The sequence below is a fragment of the Apteryx rowi genome, unplaced genomic scaffold (assembly GCF_003343035.1).
Source record: "Apteryx rowi isolate R43461 unplaced genomic scaffold, aptRow1 scaffold_41, whole genome shotgun sequence".
NCBI classification, from domain to species: domain Eukaryota; kingdom Metazoa; phylum Chordata; class Aves; order Apterygiformes; family Apterygidae; genus Apteryx; species Apteryx rowi.
This window is the reverse complement of record NW_020450621.1, coordinates 315,909-335,553: the sequence shown is the minus strand read 5'-3', so window position 1 is coordinate 335,553 and position 19,645 is coordinate 315,909. Positions and strand designations below refer to the sequence as shown.

The 19,645-nt window shown below is 38.0% G+C and overlaps 1 protein-coding gene across 5 annotated transcripts in view; it reads right to left on the bottom strand.

Moving 5' to 3' along the window:
* Positions 1 to 19,645, bottom strand: part of FOXK2 (forkhead box K2) — a 58,312-nt gene that overhangs the window by 23,175 nt on the left and 15,492 nt on the right. For all 5 annotated transcript variants that reach the window (XR_003255189.1, XR_003255190.1, XM_026075767.1 and 2 more), the window contains exon 2: positions 2,386 to 2,580. Coding sequence is in view for 3 of the 5 variants with exons in the window: in XM_026075767.1 (XP_025931552.1) it covers positions 2,386 to 2,580 (195 nt within the window). In the remaining 2 variants the exon portion in view is untranslated. The remainder of the gene's footprint in view (positions 1 to 2,385; positions 2,581 to 19,645) is intronic.

Here is a 19,645-nt window from a genome sequence, read left to right as displayed (position 1 = left end):
TTGAGAAAATATAACATTATAAGCTGTGAGAAAAAAAGTTTTCTTATTTAAATATAAAACCACATGATTTTAAGTGTTTGCATGTGTGTCCGTATACAGACACATACATTTATATGTATAAAAATTACAGACGTACCTATAAAGATGATGCATTAGCACTGATTCATCTAATATTCTCAATAGTACGTCAACAGAGCACCACTGAAAAGTTACTACCAAACAAGCGAAAGCTGTGGATTATGATACCTGGGGTTTTGCTACTCATCACAGAAAAGCAAAGCTAAAATTACATTAGGTTCAGACTATAATATTTTTCTACTAGTCGCCGCCCTGCCTTCCATAGTCCACACGACACAGAGCTGTACAAAGATGGCTTTCTTCTACGGTTCCCATTTTGTCAACGGGAAGGGGGCAGGCAGCAGGTGACGTCTGCCCCCCGCACCCCAAAGCTTTGGCAGCTCCCTGCAAGGACACGCATCTCTCAGCAATTTATAATGTGACTGACTTCGACTCCGTCTTCAGCAATTCCAAAAACAAATAAATAAATAAAGCCTGYCGTGCCCTCAGCTCCTCATCTCCAGAGACAATCTTTCCATCGCTTGCACCTATGGTTTAAAATGGCAGGGAAAAAATAAAGCTAGAGAATGGTGCTCAGCTTTATACAACGAAGCTTTAAGAAATGTAAACCTGCCAAAGGTTGTTTGTTGCCTTGCCTGGAAGGTTTCTTGCTATGTTCCTTCACAAAGCTTGCCRCGTTCCTGCATGTGYGTGTGCGCGTGTGCGYGTGTGYGYGTGTGTGCGTGTGTGTGTATACGTGTACATACATAAATAAATAAAAAACTTGAACTCAAGTTTCACATCACCAGAAATCCTGCACCAGTGGTTTGTTACTAGCTATATACCGTACAAGGAGCACTGGATTTCTGAAGTTCTGCATGGAAGAATCCTTGATTAGAGCCAAAAATGTGTAACTTTTTTTTTTTTTTTTTTWAATATAGGTCACTGCTGTTCTGTGTTTTCACATATCAACTGACAACATCCTGCTGAGCTCACTTTAGCATATATTGACAAAGCGACACATATGGTATAATCAAAGCAAGTTTACAAGTCTTCTACAAAACAGGATGATTTGAAGAGAAACTGTCAAGCTTTGCTCTCAAAATAGATTCAAAACTGTCTTTTTTTTTTGTAATAAACTATAACTCAACAGGTGCATGAAAGCCCTGAAGAGAATTACAAAATTCACAGTGAGGCAAAGACTGTGGTGATATACGTGATATTATCTGAAATATTTATGAGATGTTCTGTCATTTCTTGGGCAAGATATGTTTCACCCTGAATTTTAATAAGAAAGCAAACCTGTTATACCGTCAAGTCTAGATCTCTTTTCTCTCTACTTCCACCATTTATATAGATCTCATTAAACACTACAGTATTGAGATCAAGATCTTGGCAAGCACGAAGGAAGTCAATTATCCTTATATTCAAATTTCATTAACAAAATCTACATTTTAAAAAAGCCAAGTAAATGATCTTTACAGTGCTTCACTCAAGTGAAGATACAGGATGTGAGAGAGAGGAACAAAACTTTCAAAAGCCTATATGTAATTTTTGAAACATAATTTTCAGTGCATTTACATGAAATTTTTGCTCCTGAACTTTCTATGACTTTTAAGAATTTCAACTGAAGCAGTCTTATGAGTTTGTGAGGACAGCTAGCTTACGTTTAAGTGAATTTGATCCCCCAAAACAAAGGCAGATGACTGCTTCAATTACAACATTAACCAGGATAGCAAGTCACCAACCCAAATTAACTTCCCCCGCAAAAGTTTTCCCTATGCTAAACTCCTCATATTACATTTAAAAATTTTCAGTAAAACTTCCATTTACTTCCAGCAATGACTAATCGATAGCAAATCCTCTTTGGTGTAAAGAGATCAGTTTGTTTTCCATTGTAATGACTAATACTTGCTAAAAATAGGATTTTTTTCTACTGATGAACTTAAGGAGACAGTGGATATCAAAATACTTCAAAATGGTATAATTTAGATTTATCTCATTCAAAGTATTCCCGTAAGCATTAAAAAGTAAAAAACAAACAAACCCCCCAAACTTTCTAAAGTATCTGGAACGCAAGAAAAATTTACATTCCTTTGCTGTTCTAGGAGCCAGAAACCTGAGCAAACTGTTACACTTTTAACAAATTAAATCTGAATATTAAAGGCTGTTCAAGTAACTATCTTAATAGACAGAAGACCAGTAATTTTTTCCAAGGGTGGTTACTCTGAGCTTCAACTTAAAGTTTAATATATAAGCAAAATACTTGAAATGCATTAATTCTGTAGCCACATATTGCCCTATATCCAAGGGGCAGGGCTGAAATACCTGATAGTTCCTGTGGGAGAAGGGAGAGGGCTGATCAGGTGAGCCATGTTGTCTGGAATGTTTATTGTTAAGGGAGAGATCTGGGGTTGCACGGGCTTCACTGGGGACTCCGGGGCCTCCTGTTTTTCTCTTTTTTCATTGGACAGAGCTGTGAACGTTATCTTGATGTTTGTGCTGGGAAACCTGAAAGTACAGCTGAAAAATAAAACACAAATATATAAGCAACTTGTTYACTGAAAGTAGCAATTTCTGCATAACTTGCACATGTCGCCTAACCTTCTTTAAAAACAAAAAGGTATAGTATCTCATGTAATTAGCTGTAAGAATCTGCATTTTACAGACTGTACAGAAAAATCGGTATGACCAAAGATCTCCAAATAAGTACAAGTTTGTTTATATTTCTGTTCCAAATTTAAAAAACACTTATTTGTAACCAGTGTAGTTTATGCACTGTCTCTAAGTTTCCCGCGGTTCATCCTGATCTTGCAACTATCCCTAAAAGGAGACATGAGGCCACTGCTTAATGATAACAAAGAATGGCTTTTGCAAACGAACTAGTGTACCCGTAATATCAAAATTAACCAGGAGCACAAATGTCTGCAGATCTGAGGCCTACGCAGTTTCACATACTGGTCTAACTAAAAGGGTATTTTTCCTTTTTTTTTTTTTTTTTCATCTTGAAATATTCATTTAGTTAAACAAGTATCAGTCCTAATTCTCAGCATTTACAGGGTATACTGCTGTTGCAGTACCACGTTCAGATATATTCTACATTTAGATTTGAATTGAACAGTCAACATTCAATAAATTGCCCATTTTTATAAATAACCAGTTTCTACACTTCCCCCCTAAAGACTGATGATAATCTGAATATTACGTAAATTAACAATGTGCAAATGTTTTTTTTTTAATTTGCAAAATATAATTAACACACCTTTAAACATTTTCCTTTTCACATCTCTGTATATAAGCATTTAGAAGTTAACCCAATTAAACAGAACAGGCTATTTATAACTTCTCAGTAAATAGACAGATTGAGCAAACAAGAAGCTTAATTTTCTCTCAACAAAAGCATCTACAAAAACACAGTTCAGGCAACTTTACTATCTCCTCTTTCTTAAGTAAGCTGTTAGACTCCACTGGCACTAAACCCCCGGTTATATTTACACACCTCTTCCACCTGATGAAGAGGGCGCTGCCAGTGGCACCCTACCTAGAGACAAACCTTAGAAAATGTTTTCAAAAGTGACTCTTTCAGACAGATCTAGTTTTATAAAGCAAGGAAACAACAGCACTCTGGAACAGGGACAAGAAGAAATTTAGCTACAAATGCAAGATACCCAGGGTAAACAAAAGTGATCATTGCTTTGAAAAAAGGTATCGAAAGGGATGTAAGAATTGGACAGAACAAGCAACTATGGAGTAGCCTTAAAAACATGAAGGCTCTCACACGTTTTGTTTTTTCCCTTCTTAAAATCAATCTAAGTGTGTTTTTTAACATGTGACTGTGACAGCATGGGATTTGCACTACATTTCTTACGCACACATACACACATGTTGTGGTGATTTTTTTTCCCCCTACAACACCCCCCCCTCAAGGAGGAGAAAAAAAGAAAAAGCAGCAATGATGACTGACCTTCCTTGCTGCTCTCAGTCTTACTTCTCGGTATGGACCACGTCCGAATCGAACAGATGACCTATTTCTGAGACACGCTCAAAGCACTAAATTAGGAACAGAATCCATGCCAAAACCCTGCAATGTGCACTTCAGCAAGAAAGTTAGATAGACCAATTTCTGGGTGTTTTTAATCTTCAGGAACAGCTCACTTTGCTTTTTGCCATAGAAAGTATTCCTCCTCTGTATTGTTCTAGCAACAAATGAGAGAGGCCTCAGCTGTTTTGCTAACAGAAAACAAGCGTCTTCGAAACGTTGCAGGTAATCAACAGTAACGACAACACTGCTCCTCAAGCGCCTGCGAAGGCGAGGGGAGCCAAAGGCATCTTTTTCGCTGAAGACTTCATCGCAAAGAGTAAATAAAAATCACTGTGAGGAACTGAAAAATAATACTCATTTGACACGGAGACAAGCTTAAGTTTTAGGACAACCTGCCCTACTTATTGTATGAGGCTATTCCAAACCTGCAAATTCAACTTAATACTTTTTAGACAAAACTTATTTCAACTTAAGAGCAACGCAGAAACAGCCGGAYGTAACTTTAGATGCTCATTCACTGGTCAGCCTGCTTCTTGCCTAGCAGGCAGTGTCCCGCGGCAGGGAGGAGGGCAAGGTCCATGACTTCAACACAAGTACCAGAAATATAAAAACACAGAAAACGTATATTCCACAATCACACCAATATCCTTCCATATAGGTATATAAAACAAACAAACAAACAAACAAACCCTTTCTCACATTACTGCACTATCTTAATGTATTATCTCCCCTGGAGGCATCTTTTGCAAAAGGGACCGGGAAGCTTCTTTATAGGTGAGATTGCAGCACAAGCACAGCACAGAGATGCTGGCCTCAAATGGTGATCAAGCACGAAAAAAGCCAGGAGCTTTGACTAATCAACTTAGAGTCAGGAAATGTATTTAAAACCTGAAGGTGATACTGTTAGTTTACAACATTTCACACGCTGAGCTTGAAAGGATGGTGTTATTAAAGAAGGCACATTATCCCTACAAATCACTGTCTTGTTAGAACACGCGAACACCTCAGTCTCCACGTTATCAGAAGACTGCATCTGTCAATGGATTTATATTTGCAAGCAGAACTTTTGATAGAATCATTGTTAGTTCTTTTTTATAGTTGGAACACAGCCAAAAGCAAAAAAAAAGGGGGGGGAGACGTATACTAACCAACAGATCTTCTGAATAAATTGCATCAATGCAAACATATTACATTATTTCCAAATCAAACTAAGGAACATGTTCGAGTTTGATTAGAATCAGGTTGTATTTGGCACATTCTTTACCTACCTGTAGTCATACGATGAGTTAAAAAAAAAAAGCACAGCACACAGAGCAGAGGCCTGCTCACACCTTTAGACTACAGCAGGCTGCAACTGATTTTATTCACTGCTTAAAGTGCTTACAATAGTTTTATGATGCATGACCACAGGACAGTTGCTATAGAAGAAACGCATCCACACAATTCACTTTTTCAAAAAAAAAAGTGCGGAATGTGTCACTCTGCACCTCATCTACTCAACCAACTGCCATTTTTTCTTTATAGGAAGAAGATACCATTCAAGATAAGATATCAAATAGATCCCCTAAGACTGATCAAATAGATTTCTAAGAAAGGTTTACAAAACATCTGTATTTAGAGGTGTATGATAAAAAGTGCCTATGTTAGGTATCTAAGTGATGAAAACAAATAGTACTATTTAACTGATATACCAATATCATTTTAGGCATTTCAGAAACAAATATTCACAGTATCCACATTTAAATAATTGTATATGTCTGTTTATTATGAAGAGTACTTATGCTGTACTTTCAACAGAGCATCAAAAAGGAGGACAAACAGCATACAATCTAAGAAACCGCAGCAGAGGTGACAGAATTGAAATGCAGCTCGAGATCCTACTTATTCTTTTACAAAAGTTCATTCTGGGTTAACTACTGGAAAGAATGAAAGGGGAGAAAATGGACAAAAAGCATCAAATCATTTCAAATTATTCCCAAGAAACAAAAACTATTACTACCTCTAGAGCATGTAGAGCAATGGAAACCTGCCAGTCTAGGCATTACTACTATTTAAAGAGTTTAGCAGCCAGGTAACAAGTCTTGTGGGAAAATGTGCAAAGTGTAGTTGCGTTTGTCACATCAATATTTCTAATATTTGCTTACTTTCCTTTAGCAGTTCTGTCTGTACAGCAGGAAAAAGCTAATTATACATCTGCAATTCTACTAAACGAAAATATCGACTGATTGAAAACTAGGAATTCTGTCCTCTCTCAAACTTGGGAGCAAAACCTTGAAAGTAAGAAATCAATTCCCTCCCCTGATTCAAGTCTGACTATGAAACCCAGTGCTTCAGTACCCCTTGAATTATTCCATTTTAATCGTCTTTTTGAAACTGAGACAGAAAATTGGACACAAGTTGCCCTCTGACATTTCTTGAATCAGCACCTCCATATTTTAGATTGAAATAGGTTTTAGGGGTTCAATACTGATAACTCCCTAAGTCGTGGTAGTTACAACTCTGTAGTTCAGTTCTTTTTACAGAGACAAGGATATTGCAACACCAGCAGCTTCAAGGATTCCCCCATACTTTAAGCAGACCTAAAAGGATAGCGAGATGACAGTTTTGAAACTCCTGTTGGTTTACTGAAAGCGAGGGAAAGCTTCAGCTTTTGATATTAAAAAGCTAACACCCACAAAAAAGAAGCCAGACGGGCTTTTGGAGATTGTTTTTGTCAACTTTTGACTTCAAATATCTTAAATGCAAGCGTGGGTAGCTCATCTCAAATAAAAACTGAGGTAATTAACACCTGTACCACTAGACAAGTGTTTTCCAGCTTAGGTTTTCTTTGACAGTATAGCAGACAATGATGATACTATTCACATACCTCCTTCTCCAACCCTATTTGGATTAATGAACTAGAAGAAATCACAGAAATCACTGTACTTAAAAATATTGCCTCCCTTCCATGGAAGGGTGAATTCTATAACTAACCCAGATTTTTTAAACTTTTATTTTTTAAGGATGGCTTTCATCCCTTTTCTAATTTCTCTTGCCTACTTAATTCTCATTTAGGACTTGGGTGTTCTCTGCAAATTGCTAAGGTACCGTCTGTCCCCTATCCCCGGTCCCCGCTGAGTAACAGCGTGGAATCCAGCTCAGCAAGGTCAGAAGCTACTCAAGGGTACCACTTCCACTGCGTTCGTAGATTGAATTTGAAACTGTGACTTGTAAGACCAGCATGTCAAAACTGGGGGCATCTAACATCCATGGGAACACGGTATTTTAAAATTACAATTTGTGGGACTCTCAGCTAATTAGTGAATTTCTGTAGGCAAGAACATGGGGCACAACTGTGTTTTTTCACTCTTTGCTGCTTCATTTCTTATTGATTTCATCACAACAGATTATTAGGAAATTAATTCTAAATTAAACTAGAGCTAGCTATTATTTCCAAATAGATTTGTAAATAAGCAAGGACTAAAAGATGACTCCTTATAAAAAGTTACAAATACTCCAGAGGAAAAAAACCTCAAAAATAAAAAGTACAATTACATGTAAATTTGTATAGTCTTTGTATAATCTGTATATTGTGCTGTTACAGGCTGAGGAAAGGGGTGTCTTTGGAGAAAGAACGGGAGCTGGTTCCCCTCACAGACCAAACTGACACATGCAAAAATACTACGAAACCTGCAAGAAGAGATGCAACCCCACCTCTTGGAGATACCCCAAAACAGGAATTCCTGTTACCTTGGAGAAGAGCAGGAATTCCCTCGCCATGGCAAAAGGGGCTACTTCACTCAGCCTACCCTTTGCTGCAAGAAACATAATTGCATTGTCTAACTTTATCATCTGCTGAACTTTACACCAAAAGGTTTCTGATTATTCAACACTAAGAACACACATACTAAATTATTCACTTCCAGAATTTATTTTTAAGACTTTGGCCTGTGTTTAATTGAACTGTAAGTCAATACTGCAGTATGTTTCCAGAAGAGGATCATCTTCTTTAGACCTAAATGGAATCAACGAAAATGAAATTTATTAAAAAGATTAATTAAATTAAATTGCTTTAAAGCAGAATCAAAATTTTAAGATGATCTTTGAAAGTACCTCACTGTTTAAAAAACTGGAGTTTCATACTAATAGTGAAGGTAGATTTATAACACCATCCAAAGAGCCACAATATTAAGTAGCCCCGGTAAACTCTCAGCATTAAATGATTACTAATAAAATACAGGTTATTTGAAAAAGATCTATGAAGATTTTTATAGTAAGCATTTCCTTGAGTTTTCAACAGAAATAACTGTTCAGAGATTCTTTTACAAAGTCTTTTCTCAGAATGACAAAAAAAAGGCCTTTCTGCAAAACTTATCCATAATTCAATCATAAGAAAAATGCTATGAAATTTTATAATGGATACTCTGAAAAAAGGCGATCCAGAATATTACAATAATAATCACATGAATTATTTTCTTCTTTTCCTAAACAAAGAACTTTCTTGATGGCACTTTCTTAATATAGCTGCTTTTTCATCTACATGAGGTATACCCATGTGCTCCTGTCAGAAGTTCTAGCTTTATGAACTGTTATACATTACATTTGTAAAACTTTCTACATGCCTGGTAATGGATGGTAGTAGTATGCATTTTTCCCCACCGATTCTTAGGGAAAAAAATATTAATTTCAAAATAAATTTACTTCCAGAATTTAAACTAGAGGAACATAAAGCTCAACTCCTCTACCACCTTTTAAAAAGGAAGTTTTTAAGGCCTTTGTGCTTGCACTTGACCACACCCTGTGCTGCAATGCGAAAAACTACCCCAGCAGGAACGCAGCATCACTTCCTACACGCACACGTGCGCGTACCCATGCACACGGACGCTGCCTTAGGACGGAGTCTTCCTCCTGCCTGCCTCCATGGTCTTAAACCAAGTCCAGACTTGGCTAATTTGCCACAAGTTTACAGTCAATTAAGTTTGGCTATTCCTAGTCAGGACACTTCTGAAGTTACCCAAAAAGCAACTGCCCTTTAAAAAGCGGCAGCTATTTCCTCTGGGGAGCGACTCCTGACCGCACGCATGGTTCCCTTCGTTCTCTGTATCCCTCGCTATTGATTTATATTGGCCAAAGATCAACAGTTGCAAAGCGCATCCTCCACAGACAACAGCCATGGGGAGGGCTCTGCAACCATCTCATCCTCCAACAGTGCAAGGAGGGAAGGAAAAAAAAAAAAAATCAGATTTTTAAACTAGCAGGTAAACTAGCAGTTAGTTTCATTGGGTGGTTTTTTTGTGCACTAGGCACTTTTCTCAAGTATGTGTGTGTTTTCAGGTGTGCCACGACTGTTCACACRATGCCATAAACCACTATGAAAAACAACCCTAAAGGGGAACTCTCGCATCTATCTTAAGATTCCAAAGCAAAGACCCATGCATCGTCCAACCGGATAAAATACGCGGCAGCCCCACGTTAATTCAAGCTGGTCACCTTTACAATTTTACAGGATTCTAAGCAAAGGCCACAAACAGGATCCAGCTGTACATTAATGGCTCCCCCACAAGAAACCTCAGGTGGGTATTTCCCCGCTCAAGTTTTAGCGATGCACAAGAAGTCTGTAGAGTTGCTGGTAGTTGTTACAGGGACAGTGCTAACCCCCGTGCAGAAGGATCCGGAACAAGCCCGTTGGTGCCAAAAAATGATCCAATGACATTAGATTATGGACGATGATGGGAATGCTCCCAAACTCCAAGCATCAAATACAAACCGAGTAATAAACATATATTCTGGTTTGAAATGGGTGTTTAATTCTTCTTTCCCACTTAAAGAGGTAACATAATCAGAAGCAATGGATGTTTAACCCTATGTTCACCACAATTTCTCTAAGAAAGGACATTTAAAAGTCAAGTCCAAAAAAGACACGTGCTTAAATTGTCCAACTACAACAAATTTTACTGCAAATGTAATTAATTCTATGAACAATTTAATGCTGATCTCGCCCCCTCCCCCACACCAGCATGCTACAAAATGAGCTTTAACAAAAGTGCTATGCCAAATTTTCAAAGATTCTTGCTTTAGCTGTCAGACATTTAATTTTAACTACCAACCCAGAAATATTGGTATTGATCAGTAGCAAAAAACATTCAAGTTTTGCTACAGTCCTGCAAATGTGCTCTAGTTAATTAGAAATACATATATCAAAAGCACAAATTCCCACTGCATTCTCCTCTTTTCTTAAAGGGTAAAATATTTAAACCAGCAAGACCGGGGGGGGGGGAGGAGAAAGAAATTCAATACAGTAGCCCTGCACAGGCTGCAGGAACTGAGAAAGAAATTGGCCTGCAGGCAAGAATGTAGGCAGCAGTTACTGTAGAAACCAAGCTCTTCGTTGCTTTTCTCTAAGCAAAAGAAAGACACAAAAGAGCTGGAAAACAGCGATCGATGGGAAGCAGCTTATAAAGCTGCTTGTCACATCTGCTGCAGGAAAACCAGACACTAATTCAYTAAAACTGCTCATGTAATGCCTCTGGAATTTGAGGCTCCCCAGCCTGTGAATACAAAAGAAACTCCGCCTATGGAAACACTGCATTTTCGAGTATTTAGCATCTCTGTACACAAAAGCCGCGCGCAGAGTCAGGTTGTGTGGTCTCTATCCTTAAATTTTGTTCTCAACTGTAAAAACAAACTAAAATTTGTCCAAACGGTAATGGGCCTCTATCTTTGCCAAATTTCAAATGGCTATTGCAAGTCCCAATAGAGCATACATAACTCTATAATACAATAGTTTCCTGTTTGAAAAAACAGAAACAAAACACTTGCAACAGGAAAGTTAAAAAAATAAAAAATAAAAAAAAATCATTCATTCTCCCTTCCAGATAAGTGCATTTAACAATGGCTTCCTATTACCAAATATGCAAGTCCAAACTTTCACCAGGACAGTAAAGATCACTCAAAGCCTCTTTTCATAAAGCATAAGATTCATAACCACTGCTAAACTGAAGTAGGCCAGCTAAAACCCCTATATCCTTTATTACCAGGTTAGCCGGTTACAGACGGTGCCCGGCATCCCACCCTCAGTTGTGGGGTACTCGCAGGGATGCAAAAGGTCATATGGAAATGGTGAGGTTATAACAGTAATATTATTCATTGCTAAATAAAAGCTATCGGCAAACCAGACAAAACCGCTTAAAGCTAAATATTTAAATACAGACGGTACTTGGCATTTTACTATTCCTTACAATTAAAACAGAAGGGGGGAGTACAGTGAACAAGTGCTGTCATGATGTGTTTTGACGCAAGCATAATGACAAAAAAGCACTTATGACTCATATGTTAGTTACTTCAGCAACAACAGACTGCGGGTATTAGCTCATCAGAGGCCCGCGCTCCACTGCCAAATCATGGCAAAGCTCCCCCATCGTTACCAAAAGAACAGCTACCCACAGAGGCAAGGCTGCACAGAAAAGACTTTATTCCTGAATCAAGGAAGTAAAGTTTACTTTAGATGGGCTTTTCAAGCTAGAACTCTGCTTCCAAGAGCAAAATAGTCCTTTATTTCACCTAGAAACCCATGACTAACTCAGGCCATTGAGAAATGACAAAACCTGCTTCCTAACAATTCTAATTTTGAGTAGACAGCACAGTTAAATTTCCCCCTTAAATCTGCCTTCATGGTCAAAGAACAGAACAGACTTTTTTCAGACTCCTCTCAAAAAGCTCTGGGCATTAATTACATTTCACAATCATCTACCTAAGGATTTAGGGYGTCCTAAGTCTGTCCACTGCTGGCTTCACTTTGGTGATACTGCGGGGCTAGTTATTTTGAGATTTTAAATTATATTTTGAGACCAGTCTTTTAACCAACAGTACTCTGCAGAGCGCTTAGATCAGTTTTCATTGTCTCCTCTACTTGCAAATTGCTGGAACTGTTTTAGTGAGGGTGCAGAGACCCCTTAGAAACTTCACACCCAAAGACTGCTTTGCAGCATACACCAACTTCCATTCCTCCATCACTCGTGTGCACGCTCAAGAACCACTCAAGACTACAAAGCATCTGAAGACTACAAAGCAAAGATAAGCTAACTAGAGTAATCGACAACAAACATACCGTCTTTGGAGAATACAGCTCCCGAAGCACTCCTAAGCTATCCTTCTAAGACCATGCCAAGCTCTCAAATCATAGGATGCTTTAAGGGGGCAGCAGGAAAGTACAGAAGGATAAAAACTAATAAAAATAACGGACATACTTTAACAAGTCAGACAGTCACACACATGGAAATCTGTCCAGAAATTAGAAAAAAATTACAGTAAGCACAAAACTCTTTGTAGAATATATGTGTTAACTATTGTCACTGTATGGATAAGAGAACAGCAATACAGAGAAGCAAAGGGTAATCGCAGCAAATGTGAAGCATGAGATTAATTTCTCCAAGTATAAACCTGAATCTGTGATAGTCATCTATCTTTACAGTGAATGGAAAGCAACAGACACTACAAGGGTACGAATCTCATTGAAGGGTGAAGTCTAAAATGTCTTGGAGGAATCATGTCAACRGATGCCTATTCTTCACTGAATTTGAAGGGAGTCTAGGTGTAGCCTTCTACATCATACACACTCATTTAGGGAAGATGAAACCCGTTCTGAATAACACCTACTAAAGGAACGAAAAAACGTAAGCTGAGATTCCTGAAACACAACTACAAATCAGGAGCTCTTAGGAACAGCAGTTTGATCTCAGGGGATGGTTTCATAGGATATAGTGATGCAGCAGCTCACCACTGCCAAACAGAGCAGCTCTTCCCTGCCTCTGGCACCACTTCTGTTCCCAGCCATGTACTTACCCATTTACCCTGTGCCTGCTACCAGGCCCTACTGGTATCTTCAGGGAAGAGATTTATTTGCCAACCCAGCAGAAAACTACCTGAGCCAAAACGTAAAAGTTTTCTGGTATTTTAGAGAATTTTTGTCAGCTCATAGTCTAACTTGCATCTCTTTAAAAAGGTAAAACTGTCATGACAACTTCATTTAAAAGCTGCACTGCACTTACTACCTAAAAACACAACATGCTATTATAAAACCATTCTAACCACTCTCTTCAAAAAGTTGAAACTTGAACTACCTAATACCAAAAATAAGCCTCCAGAAGCTACTAGTCACAAAAAGTAAAGAACTCAATTTGTAAGCAAGAGTGCATGCTTAATGCTTTTCAACAGAATTTAAGTTTGGTTAACTTGGAACCTTTTAGCTCCACCAAGAAAGTGGGTACAGCAGATACTGTTAACAGAAGGGATTAATATCACTTAAGTCAAGCATTCCCTGCAAAAATATTTCTACTGCTCTAAAAATGTACCAGAAACTACACCAGGAATAAAACTTGTCTGCATAATGATAATGATATATCATCTTTCAGTCTATAACTAATGCATTTATACGTTCCCACATACACTGCTTCCAAGGTCTCGCCCATAATTGAATAAACACACTGCTCTGCATTTCTGCAACATCTTTCATCAGAAAACCCCAAAGTACTGAACAGAAATCAACACATCAGATAYAGTGTTCTTTGCAGCCCTATGGCCCACCAGCATTCACACAGGAACAATGTACGTAAGAAAGCCTGGAACACCAGCAAAAAGAGATCCAATAGCGCTTGAAAACAGAGAGAAGGGAGGCAGGGAAACAGGAAAGGAGAGAAAAACAGGGTGTTTTCACTGCAGCGATAAGTAAGCTATTTCAAAACGCGAGGCATTCATTTTAAAAGGCAAGGCATAGGTCTTGATAAAAAGTGCTAGGAAAGAACACTGTAATTTCATCATCCCCCTGCCCCCACCCATGAAGTATTATCCCCATTTTTAAAAACAGATTAAACAGATTTGTGACTCGGCCAAGTCATTTTGGCAAGCACGCAACAGAGCTGGGAACGGAACATATTTTTCCCCAACACTCAATCTTTGTTTAAACCACTGGATCATCCCTTCTTTTAGGCTTCCTTCTACAACCGCTTTGAGAGGCAGAACCAGGTGAAACACTCTCACTTCTTCAGTAAAATTGAGAGGATTTCTTTAACAAGGTTAGAGTTTGTTGCACAGGAGTAGCTGCTTTAGGAACAAAAAAAATAGTAGCTGAAAAGCCTACATGGCAAACAGTAAAATGTGCACACAAAAACTATCTTAAGCAATCTTTCACATCCTCCCAAACAGAGCTGAAGGAATTTGCATTTCACGAGCACTTCACCATTACAGAATGAAAACTTGACAATAAAGCTGCACATTAGATGCATACATTCTAATTAAAATCTATACAAATATACATACTGAAGAACTTGAAGGTGTTAAGTTATGCAGACCTCTCTTCCTATGCATCTATTAGAAGCAGGATTTTTTTTTATTATTACCAAACAGAAAAATTCAAACAGCATTCATATTCATTTAAAAGCAAACAAAAATAAAGCTGAAAAGAAAGCTGAAAATTTGTATCCTAATCACTGAAGCTTAGGATAGGGGGGGAGAAAGGCTGAAAACTTATATCCTAAGCATTGAAAAAATATCTTGGCAAAAAAAGAGGACTCATTTGCTTTCCTTTAAATGAGCTGCAACAATAAGCAAAAGAATTCTTCCTAAAATCATGAATAGCTGTCAAGCTATTCAAACTGTTACTCATTTGTGCATGAACTTCTCCCAGTGCAGGAGAACCTGCAAAAGTCCCAGTGACACACAGCTGGAGATGCTGAAAAACATCAGAGGAAGTCCTACCTGCTTGCAGTATCAAAAGTCTTAGTTCAGTTTTGCTTATCTATGTTATCTCAGCTATTTTTAACTAATCATACTCCTGCTTCACCCGATACCAAGTGTAATTAAAATGTAAACACTTTCACTGACCAGAAAAAGCCAGACTACTAATTTGTTTTACAATAATTGAACTATTCAGGAGAGGGAAATATGTGGAAAGTGGCATCTTCACTTTCTTTTATTTCTTGTCCTATTTAAACAGAGAGTAGTACTGTACACTATTGAACTTCTGTTTTTACTTTAAACTGCATTCCTAGAGACAGGCAGCAAGRTTCACAATAATCGGATCAATCCCATACATCAAAGAATACTCTGTGGGAGGGTAATGACAAAAAACATGTAGTTTGGTTATGTAAGCCAAACCCAAACTGAGTTCCCCGATATTAAAACAACCATGTCTTAAGAGTGGTTTCTTTTGGTTTAACTTCAAATTCCAGACTTTTTTTTTTTTTTATTCTGTGACTTAGTTTTTCTAGACCATTAAATTTCCTAAAAACAGAAGATCAGAAAGGGGAGGGGGGAGGGGGGAGAGAAGGTCCTGGTGCATAACTCACTATTTCAGTATACAAAGTGGGAGGCAGGGGGGAGTGAAGATGAATGCCAATATGACCATTCAAAACGCTAATATGGCTGCTCAAATCATTCTGCGCACTAGTCAAAAAGGCTAACACAGAAAGTTTTCCTCAGTTAAAGGTTCATTCCTGAACACTCTCAGGGCATACTGGAAGAGGTAGCACCCATCTACGCACGTACGTGCATTTCTTAATCTAAAATACCAAAGACACCCACCATTTTCAATCTCTGTGCTTTAAACTCTGGTTCCTCTCTGAGGTATGTTAGAGCCAGACCAACTTTGCAGATAGTAAAATCTTCCAGAATGCAAACCAATGCCAAGTCCAGTCTTCTCTGCCTCTTGTACAGCCAGTGATATAGCTGTTTAAGTTTATATAATGTTCTGAAACGCTGAAAAAAGAAAGCTAAAGCAATCAACTGCAAAGAGACCCTTGTACAGCTACGCAGAGGAACACGCTGCTTAACTTGTTTGAGCAGTTCACAATTCTCTCCATGAGCAGAAATTTGCAAAGCTTTTCTGCAGCAATCGAGCAATGCATCTTACTGTCACCCTCTCAAAAGAAAAGTGAAGTTTGCTCAGTCAAGCTTCCCCAGCTTATCAGCTGAGCATCATGCTTCCCTGAATGGGACTGTCAGAACTGTCATGTAAAAAAATCCTTCAAATTGCCATTTAATACGAATTTTTAATCTGATTTTATCCCCCCACCTGCTGGACATTTCCTACTTCGGAAGACATTTGCTGTTATTACATAATTTCTGCCATGCATAAATAGCGATAGCTAGAAACACATGTACTTTCTGGCACAATAGGAACTGAAAATTTGAAAATAGGATTGTGTATTTGAGAACAATTTCATCAGTCATGTGATCTCTTCAAAACTCCACTACAGAATCCACTTCTACTTCAAAGCAGAACAAAATGCAAATATTTAAGTTAAGTCCCATGCATACACCACTGTTTAAAAAAAGAACTGAAAACACTAATTTTGACAGTACTTAAATTACCATATTTCCATTTAGACTTGAAAACTAACTAGCGTTTGAAAGATTTAGATTTTCAGAGAGATATACAATGCTGAAATGTTAACCCCTAGCTACAGAAAAGTGTCTGGTTTCCCAATTTCCATATATGTGTAAGACAGTATATTAAACTTCATTCAGTAATGACAAAAAACAAACCTTTATCCAGAAAATATATATTTTTAAATCCATATAGTAGTATTGGAAATGCCAGCAAAAATGTATTCACCACAACATTTAAGGTCAGCCCTAAATTACAGAATCACAGAATGGCCAAGGTTGGAAGGGATCTCTGGAGATCATCTAGTCCAACCCCCCTGCTCAAGCAGGGTCACCTAGAGCACGTTGCCTAGGATTGCATCCAGGCAGCTTGAAATTAAAATTATCTAAAACACAGAAATAGTGACAAATACTAGTATATATTTGAATCCACTTCCCTCATTTTTAACTCATACATCACAAATTATTTACACAAGATGATCTTAGAAACATCTGGACAAGTAAAAGACTAAGTATTTTGATTTTTAAATTCTGTAAGAATCAAAACAAAAATGGAGAAGAGAAGAAAGACTGAAATATGAAGATCTCAAAGACATTTTAACAATTGTAGAGGGAACATGCACAGCCTTATCCTGTACACTTCTCCAGTTTATAGAGTATGAAGCCAGGAAAGCTAAAAAGATAACAGATACCTTAGGTAATAGAAACAATCTACATAAAACTATCGTTTTTAAAATCCTTCCCAAAAAATGAAAAAAAAATCAACATTTTTTTCCCCATGTACTATAAGTTTGCTATTAAATGTTAACTTTAAGATACAAATTTATCCATCATGGTTTTCAGAAAGAGCCAAGAAGTTTCACTGGATATTTTTAAACTATTATTCCCCTAATCATCATCAAGAATCACATCCTGAAGATCTTAGAGCACTAATTAGTTCAGTTACAAAATTATATCTTACAACCAGTTTTGCTCTCTCCTGAGAAAACAACAGTCAGTTTATATAAAAAGTGACATAAGAATTAGTGACTTTTCCCTAAGAACTGTAAAGGCAACGAGACAGGCACCATCACCTGATGCAGAAAGCTTGAAATGTGATCTGAAACTCAAACTCTTTGTCACTGTTCAAGAAACAAAGCACAAAGCCTCACCGAGACCAGCAGAAACCCATGATCATGTATCTTTGGGGGGAGCTGCTGCAAAGAGACTGAAAGAGTTATTCTGTGTTGAAGTGCAAGATGAGGACCTTCTGTCATAGCAACATTTTGGAAACTATTAAAAATAGTACGAGCACAGTTTCATTACTTTTCCTCTTGGAATGYGGGTCCATAGTGGACACTTCTCTTCCTTCTTCTGCTAAAGTACCTTGATGTCATCTTCAAACAGATCCTTCACTATGGACTTCTGCTCCTTGCAGAAGCAGTGTCTAAAAAACACCTTGTTCTTTTGCCTGTGGAGTAGGAGGAAAGAAGCCAGGGACTTTTTGGCTAAGCTGTGGGGCTTGTCAGGCCCCTCAATGAGCTGGTTCAATTCACTAATGCAGCACCAACAAACCCAGCAAAACACAATTTTAAGAAGGAAAGAGCATGCTCTGAAGCTAGTGAGGAGATCTGTCTCATAAAGGCACACACTGGGCGCCAGAGCCAGGGCAAGGCTGCACCAATGGGGCCAGGACCAGGAATTAGAAAGAGAAGGAGCAAGACCTCCATCTTTCAACAGCAGAGAACCTTTAGATGGGCTCGAATGCTCATAAAACTGCAATGTAAGATAGTGTGAAAACACTATCAGCCTTATGAATTTCTTCCCATCTGGTAAACCAAAAAAGTGCACTTCTGCCTGGAGATCTGACAGAAGACTAATCCTGAGTCTCTCTCACTCCCTCTCCTTCAAGGGATTGATTTTCAGGCACACCAGTGAACTAATCTGACTGGAGCACACAGTCTGAACACTAGAGCTAACACAAGGGACAGAACAGGACGGTTCTTTCAGCTGTAACTCCCAATTAATTGGTTTTAGCTGACCCTGAAAACCAAAGGGTTAGTTACAGTTTATCTTCACTGATTGAATCTTACATACAGGTATGCTTAAACCTCAGAAATGGAACTACTCTTCACATTTTAATAAACCTGTACTATAATATAAATCTTGTGTGAAGATAAAAAAACCTCCGTATTAAAAACAGGAACAATAAGAAAGATGCTTTGAATTATTGCAGATGTATTAAATGCTTCAGAAATAAGTTTTGCCAACATACTTAACCTCAGAAACAAAAGCTTTCCGTAGCAGCATACCCCATAGCTCAATGCATTACCTCAGCAGAAAGCTGTATTTAAGAAAATAATCTATATAAAGCAGCATATTATGATCAAACATGTTGGCTATAGCACACAGAACTAATCAGAGTTGATTCATTCTGAAAAGCTCACCAAGTCGAATTCATTGTGTGCCAGGTCTGACCCCATTAGGGAGGTAATATTCCCTAAAATGTTATAAAATGGACAGCAAAGATGCGTTATATTTGTATGTACATTTAGGTTTTATTTATTGTTGCTCCCCAGCAATCCCCAGACTGCCAACCTGGGTCTGTGCTCACTCAGACTTCTTGTGCCAGAATCCACAGCACAAAGTTTACATGACTAAAGGTTCACAATAGTCTGTGAACTTGAGCTATGAACAAAAATGACTTTAAGGATCAGAAAAGGCCTATGGACTATATGCTTAACACCATTTATCTAAATCAAGATGACAAGGGATGAAGAAAAAAATCCCCATTTCACAGATATTAAACACAATGGGAAAAAAAAAGTTACACAGAGAGCGGGTAGCACACCTAACTAATGAATATAGACCAAGTCCCAACAGACTAAATATAAGGTCATTTTATCTCTTGATTTCAAGCTGAAAATAATCAGACTGGTCTCCACAGTTTCAGCTAGTGCAGAAGATACCAAGGACTGCATCCTGAAAGAACTAGCACGAAATAGAGGTGATGATGGTAATAGCCGTACTAGAAAATTTTAGAAATACAGAATCAATAGCAACAGGAGAAAAGAAAGTAAGAGAAAAGAAACACAAAAGGCTCATTGCTCAAAAAAAAAAAAAAATCTCAAAAATAATCAGCTTTGAACACAAACTAAGTAATTCACGGACTAGGCTGAAGAGGGGGCATGTGCTGGTCATATGTTC